This window comes from Rhagoletis zephyria, unplaced genomic scaffold (genome assembly GCF_001687245.7).
Source record: "Rhagoletis zephyria isolate East Lansing unplaced genomic scaffold, Rhagoletis_zephyria_1.1 Rzeph_scaffold_03082, whole genome shotgun sequence".
Classification (NCBI taxonomy): Eukaryota; Metazoa; Arthropoda; class Insecta; order Diptera; family Tephritidae; genus Rhagoletis; species Rhagoletis zephyria.
The window spans coordinates 1-8,352 of NW_016160166.1; the positions used below are offsets into that span (position 1 = coordinate 1).

The 8,352-nt window shown below is 35.7% G+C and overlaps 1 protein-coding gene across 1 annotated transcript; it reads left to right on the forward strand.

Moving 5' to 3' along the window:
* Positions 1-4,916: 4,916 nt before the first annotated feature.
* LOC108368352 (uncharacterized) lies at positions 4,917-5,573 on the forward strand (the record flags this gene model as incomplete). The annotated part of the gene is made up of 2 exons (XM_017623197.1): positions 4,917-5,103; positions 5,161-5,573. Coding segments are annotated over 2 exons (408 nt in total), but the record flags the coding sequence as incomplete, so codon positions are not given.
* Between the last annotated feature and the right edge of the window lie 2,779 nt (positions 5,574-8,352).

Below are 8,352 nucleotides of genomic sequence, written 5' to 3' on the forward strand. Positions count from 1 at the left end.
TAGCGGTCCGAGATCGGCGCAACCTTTGTATTCTCTCAATCGTGAATATTTTTCGCCGATCCTCCGTCACTTCCCGATAACAATCACGTGCATTCGAAACACCGTTGAAAATCTTAAGCTGAAATTAGTCAAGAACGTAAACCTACCGGTACGTAAACCCGACTCAGCTGACACGATCTGTCTTACCAAAGCGCCATGTAAATGAAAACTCAACACCGCAGAATTTTTCTGTAGTTGTAGCCCGTAGCGCAGAAATCTGCGGAATTTAGATTTTTCCGTGTCAGCTGATTTCTCCTTCTTTAGATGGTTGCCACTTCGTCAGTTTTACAGATGGTAAAAAAGTTGTAAGTTCCTATTCAAAATATGTTTAAAATATTTGAAATTTACTATTGAATAAGGTTTTTGTTGAAAACTAAGTCGTTTATATTTAGCTAAAATCTATTATAGCACGAAAAATTGTAGTTGAAAGGGTAAGTTTATGAAAAGGCATTGATGAGTGGCAACAGTGTAGTAAGCAACACTGAGGGCTCCAGTAATCGACAAAATTCTGCGTATACAGACTGCGTTTAAGTATACGTTCTGCGTTCTCGACTAATTTCAGCTTTACTCATTTCCGTCCAAACATCAGTTGTAGGCCCAGGTAAGTTATCGGTAAGAAAATGTTATTTTGAAGAAATTGCCTAACTACGGCAATAGCTTTTTCTTTTTAAATTTTTGATGGTTTAGGCATCTTAAATATGTATCTTATATACATACGGTGACCATATTTATGAGAGCCGAATACGGGACAAAAGATAATTTTGGAAATTTTTTCCACACTGTTTTCCCTGAAGAAACATCACAAATTGGTAGGATAATTTTTACCCCGTAAAATTTGTTTAAAAAAATTCGTTAAATTTTAGTATAACAAAGTGCACTTTAAGTCGGTAAGGTTTACCACTAATTTTTGGCAATTTTTTTTTTGTTGACGGTGTTACAGGCTAACCTAATATTCACGCACGCCGCCAATTTATTGTCAAAAATTTCTCATGCACATGCAACTTGTATGAGATCAACCGAAATTGAACGGCGTGCGTATGAAGCTAACTCAATTTCCAACTTTTGTTCTGCGTGACATTTTGATTTGACGTTTCGCTCAATGAAATCAAATGCAAACGCATGCAAGTCAATTTCGGTTGACGCAAAAAAACAAATTCGACGGCATGCGTGCCAAAACGCAAGCCGCGAATATTAGGTTAGCCTGTTACGCATTTTTTTCATATAAAGTAAGTATGTATGTTCGACCTTTTTTTTTGAAAGAAAAACAAATGAGTAGCACTTTCCACTCGCACTTTATTATACTAAATTTTAATGAGTTACAAAACTGCAAACCAAATTTTTTTCTAAAGATTCTAATTAAAAAGTTTGAAATTTTGGCGAAATATTGTAGAATTAATTTTTATAGTTTTCGCACAAAGTTGGAAGTTTGGTATTATATGGTTTTTGTTACTAAAAGAGCTTTACTTTCATAAAATAAATAATAAACTGAGGAAAAATAGCCAAACTTACTAAAATGTCGAGTCCTAATTTCTATTTTGGCCGCTGTATGTATTCCTCGATTCGAATCACAGGCATTCAGATTAGAAAATAATAACTGTTTATAAAGAAAATTACAATCATATACCAACATCACTTAAAACTCGTTCATAGGCATTCCATTTTAATGAGCTGTTAAGGCGTCGGAACACCGAATACGGGACAAATACAGGGCATTAAAAGAAATACAGAACATTTGGCGTCCCGTATAAAATAAATAAATTACCAGGACAATGGGTCAAAAAAGAGGACTGTCCCGTATAATACAGGACGGATGGTCACCGTATATATACAGCAATACTAACAAATCTCGCACTATACGAATATTTTTTTTACAAAGGTTTAACAATTACACGCGTCACTAATAACCGATCTCGCACTACGCTCTATACTTAGGCTTTCCGTCGCTTCCGCGAAGGTTGTTTTGCTGTATGCCTGCTCGTTATGCCCGTATGATAAGTACTACGTTTTTTGAAGTGAAAACTTCTTTAGCGGCGGGAGTGCTTGTTAATGAGTTGCTTTACATACATACAAATGTTCTAGTGCAGGGGTGCTCATGCGGTAGCTCAATTTGCTCAATTGGCTCAGTTGGCTCACTTACAACAAACACAGAATTCGTGGAAGCACAACACGCAAAAAGTTCACCGACAAAAATCTATCGACATTCAGCAGGCTTACAAAACACCACTGTGGCTCACTTACAACAAACACAGCAAAACAAGCGTTGACTCAGCAAAAAACACTCCTGCCTCGCTTTGGCTCGCATATGCTCAGCTTTATGCTTGTATCATTGATTTGTTATTTAGGGGTTGACATATTTTTTGCAATTCCCAGAACGATGTTGTTATAATTGGTATTGACGTTGTTGTCGTTTGGCTCAGTAACTTAAATTTGTTGAGCACCTCTGTTCTAGTGCACTCGGTTTGCTTGCTATGATTTGCCGCTATGTTACTTTACCACTTCACTTGGTTTATACATTTTGCTTCACAACAGAATTCAAGCGCTGTCGTCGCTGTAGCAAACGCTGTTTCGAATATTGAAGTGTTTGTTTCATCCCTGCTAGCTTTTTGAAAGATCTGTATGTGTTATACCAACTCGCTTTCTTTTACAACGCTTTTATCAACTTGCAATGTTGTGTGTCCAGACACCATTCATAGCTATAAAATCTTTGCTTTGCAAAGATCCTATAAAAGTCTAGACATCAACCTCGTCTCCTGGTATCATATCAAAACTCTAGAGGTAGACGTCGCCTCGCCGCAAGTAGTTATATATTGCGCCTAAAAATATGCACTACATACGCTACAGTGGAAATGGACGACACGCCATTTCTTTAAATGAAACTAATTGCTGCTATATGTATGTATATACTAGGCTTCTGTTCTCTTTTCACTGTAAGTTGAATTATTTTAATAACTATTGCAAAATTTTATACAGACAAGACTAATATAGTCTATATAGACTAATATAAGATTGCATATAGTTTTTTTCGTAAATGCTTAGATGTCGTACTAGCACATCAAATTTTCAACCCTTAATTTGAAAATTGAATAAAAAGAGAACGGTTAATGACCAAACGATGAAAATATGTGACCAATCCTCACAGATTGATGACCAATCGATTGCATATAGTTTTTTTTTTTCTTAAATGCTTGGATGGGGTGCTAGCTCATCAAATTTTCAACCCCTAATTTGAAAACTGAATAATTAGAGTACGGTTTATGACCAAACCATGAAAATAAGTGACCAGTCCTCACCGATCGCTGACCAATCGATAGCATATAGTTTTTTTTCTTAAATGCTTGGATGGGGTGCTAGCACATCAAATTTTCAACCCCTATTGTAAAAATTGAATAACTAGAGAACGGTTAATGACCAAACGATGAAAATTAGTGACAAATCCTGACCAAACGATGACCAATCGTTTGCGTATAGTTTTTTTTCGTAAATCCTTGGATGGGNTCCTGACCAAACGATGACCAATCGTTTGCGAATAGTTTTTTTTCGTAAATCCTTGGATGGGGTGCTAGCTAGACGGAGCCGAACACTTCACACACCTTGTAAGGAAAAGTGAATTATTACGAAATACTAATACAGTGGCAGCACTATAGCTATTTTGGAATCTCGCGTTTCAGTTCGCAAAGATTGTCAACTTCTTTTTAATAACAAGATAATCTATCTTATAGGGAATTTACATGAGGCGATTTTTCAGGCTAATCGCTTACAATGAAGTTGGTCGGCTCCCTACTTTCGTTCAACTTTTGGTTCAACTAATCGCCTGTGAAAGTTGAATCATGTAAATTCCCTATTAGGTTGATAAAATTATGTGTTTGTTTAATAAATAAGTTAAATTATATATTTTAATAGTGTTTAAAAAGTGAGAACAGGTGATTTAATGAATCTTTGTCGGTGTAACTGCCCATAGAAAACAACGAAATTTAACAAAAGTTTTTTGTTCATAACTTTGAAATGGTTAATGATATTAGCCCTCCCCCTCCGGATTGTTAATAGGGGGACCGAAACGCGTCGTTTGGTACCCCTCCCAACTTTTCCGGACCTTTTTTAGGGGTGGTTACCCTATACTTACCAAAACATCAAATCCACTATTTGTAGGCTTTCTCTTTGAATTTTTTTTCTATTCATTTTTTTTTTTCAATTGATCTTAATTTTATTCTTACAATTTTTGACTGCGCATTTGTATGTCGTTTGATACTTGACATCTTTCTTCAAATCAACCTCAAATGAATTTCAAATGTAAAATTAATCAATTTGAAAATCATTTGATATCAAATTGAGAAATACATTTTTCTCATACGTTTATAACTGTGTTTGCTGGGAAGTTACACTCTCACAAGCGTCAAAAATGTTGTGTTTGTTATGTAGAGAAATTCATAATAAAAGAACTAAAATAACACAAGAGACGTTGATGTGTATGATATTTTTTAGTTTTTAGCTTAAATAGCTCGATCGAAATGCGTATTATAATACAACCATCACTATTGTCAGGACGCCTACACAACGTAGACAATTATCATTTTGACAACTAATACGTATTCCTTTAGTTAGTGCTATTTTCCGTTTTTGTATTTTACAATATTTGCTATCGGATTTAAACAAACAACAGCTGCAACAGCTGTTTTTTCAAATTGACTTCATGCACATGTCTGCCTTGAAAGAAAGTCTGGCCTGTTTCGGGCACGAAGAAGGAATACTTTTACGATCCAAAAGTAGAAGGTATTCGCTCTCTATTACCCATTTTTCTAGCGTGAGGAACGCTTTCTGCGCTGCTTTGGGCGCCCGCGGGCTCGTGTGGAACAAACCTGATATGTTTTTCATTTTTTTAAGCTTCGCTAGGAATAAGGTGCTACCAATGCTCTTCCGATCAAGATCAAAAAGGTTATGACAGCTGTGGTGCCTATAAACCATTCAATAAGACAGAACATATTCCTATCGAATGCAATACTGATGAGTCACACATGCCAGGATCTTTCTGTATGAAAGTAGTTCAACAAGGGCCAAGAGGATTTATCTGTAAGTTTTTTTGGGCTGTATATATTAGTTTTAAAATATTTGATAACTTATATTTAGGGGATGGACGTTGGCGTCAAGTTATCCGGCGTTGCGCTTCCGTATCTGACACTGGTGTGACTGGTGTTTGTAACTGGGGTGTTTATGAAAATGGTGTATATTGGGAAGAGTGTTACTGCTCCAGCGATAGCTGCAATGGTGCTCCAAATATCGTGTTATTTAAACCTGCAGTGCCTATTATTATAATTTACACTTTAATGAATTTAAACAAGTGGAATTAACTAAAACTTACGGTATACCAACATATACGTGTATATGCGATTCCGTCCTTTGTCGTAGATTTTCAACATGACTATGTATAAGTTCCCCAAAGTAAGTAATTATGTACGTAGGTTTAGAATATAAGAAAATAAATTCACTGCGTAAATTTTTTTATAAGTATACTACATAATAAAATTCAACGGACAGTACAAGCCTTCAACTTTCTTCCTCGTTTGGATCTTTTGAATCTCTCAACTTTCAATGCCCCATCCTGCCATCCAGCACATGAAGAGGTCGATACCGCACAGTATATAGCGAGTGAGCCATTTGGCATTTCCTTAACTCCCATATATGATTTGATATCCGGAAGCCACAACTTAACTTCACCTTTTGAGCCTTGATACTATTCGGAAGAAAGTAAAAATTAAACGAGTTATGTAAACATGCTACCTTGCGCACATTTAATACATAAGCTTAATAGGGCTTTCGCACGAGGCGATTTTTCAGGCAACTTTTGCGTTCAACTCACGCATGGTTGTTCGAAAAAAAATTGAATGGCTAAAAATATCAAAATATTCGCCATAAAAAGGCGTTTGCATTGTTCAACTTTGCATTCTACTTTTGGTTGAACGGCCTTTCAACAAATCGCTTTCAACAAAGCTGGTCGCCAGCCAACACTTAGCCATTCAACTTTTTTTTCGTGCAACCCTGCGTGAGTTGAAAGCAAAATTTGAACGCAAAATCGCCTCGTGCGAACACCTTTTAAGGCTGCTTTTCATTAGGTCAAAATCACTGACATCAAAAACTGCCTTCATCTGACAGCTGTTCATTTGGTGTCAAATGCATTTTCATTAGGTGCAATCCCGTATTCCTCGGACTCGGACTAGTAAAACTGTCAAAAAATAAAAATTCGCTCAGAGCGAGAGAGGAACATTGAAAAGTACGGGATCGCTTTCTAGTAAAAAATGGTAACTTCTGTCAACTTCAACATAACCTCCAAATTTTGGTTGTAAATTTTTGCTTATTTTGTATGTAAACACACTCAGCTCACACATGTAAATAACCAAAAATACTTTCATACTGTAGTATGACACATTTACCAGAATTTACCAGCAAAAAATTCTCGGACTAAAACTGGTGACTTCTGACAGAGAGAGAACGGTATTTACTCTCTTTTTTGTCCTCTCCATAGTCAGAGAACCGAGTACGCGATCGATTTCCAGTAAAATCTGACTGATTCTGACTAGTCCGGACTCGTACGGGATCGCAACTATTACATTTTAAAAACTGACCAAATGTCGATACCGTAGGTATGTCAAAGATTGTCGTCAAATTTCGGTTCATTACTGATAACAAATGTGAAGTTAAATTTTTTTAAAAAGTGTAGAATACCGACCTTTTAGCTATAGATATACCAAATATGTAACTGGATAGAACTCTTCATGCTGATTTCAACCTTACCAAAATTATTTAGCGCAAAAACATTAAGAAAATATAGGAGGTTAAGTTAAATTTTTCGATTAAACAACTAATGATATCAAAATAAAGATGGCTAGTTTATCTTTCATATTTTTGTGGGTTCTATACATGAAATAAGCTAACACGTGTTCGAGGATTTTTTTTCCTTTTTTTTCGGAGATATGATCTGTGAAACTTCGCATTTTTTCGTGATTCTGACTAATCATGTACTTCTTCATATCGTTATATCTCGGGTTCTGCTCATCGTAGAGACTTCTTCTTAAAGTCATTTTAAAGCTAAAGAAACGGGTTTAACATTTCTATATATAAGATGGTCAAGATTGTCCTAAAGCTAACTTAGCTATTAACAGTTGAACTTTTTGAAGTTGATTTGCATAGTGAAGACCAGTAAATTAGGGATTTAAAATTATACCATCGTAATGCTTGTTTAATTTTCTATAAAAGACGTGGTGCAAAAAAACGGGCGTTTTTCAAGAACTATTTTTAAAATATTTTTTTTTATGGTGAGATGCTTTGTTTTGTGTGAATCAAAAATTTTTTGTAATTTTTTTTGAAAACTTATGTTGAGATATATTTAGTAAGTTGTTAAACATCGGGTTTTTGCAAAAATTTAAATTTTATTGCGGATTCCGATAGAATGCCTATCACAGCGAACGGCAGTGCGCGAGTGACGAAAGCAGCAACAGTAGCATGCTGAAATGACTCGCTTATATATACACGAGATTTGGAAGTTTTTATCCAGACGTCCAATCGACATGTTTGAGATATCGTTGGAAAGGTCTTGTAGAGTGAGTCCAGAAAATGTATTCAAGCTTCATAAACGAATAGCCGGATTCTTAAAAATTAGGCTAAAGTGTTGCGAAACAAAAAAGGTTTTTTTGCTTTTGGCGGTTTAAGGGGCATGTGGATACACCCAACATATTTAGTGTTATTCTATAGGCCAATACCTTTCAAACAATACCTTACATATTAAGTTCCGGCTACTAGTTGGAAAGATATAGAGGTAAATGTGTTTTGGTTCGTGTCTCCACTAGGAGATGCTTTGGTATGTATGTGACGTCTGTACGTACCATCATTTAATTTTTTTCAAACTTTCAGGAATTAAAGTACAAAAAAAAACTAAGAAGGTTTTATTCCAGGATGTTTTGATTCGTATGCCTTTGTGGGCGTGGCTGCTGCCTGAAATTCGAAAAAAGGCAATTTTTTAAACTACCACTAAGGCCGCACTACTCAGTCCATGTCATTGATGTGGATATCAGTAGAAGGGTCTTCAAACAGGCTATCTAACTCTATCTTTTGTGTTTATAAAATATAAAATTTCATAACGTTATCGCCCGCAAACTAAAAATCGGGCTGCTGAAAATATAACATTCGGGCATTTTCTCAAAAACTGGTCAGTCGATTTTATTCTAGGTTTCCACAAGTCTAGCCCAAACCTTAGCTTTCATCTGGTATACAGCTTATATCTGGGAAAACTCTTGTTGTGGAGATATTGCGATTCAAATTGAAAAA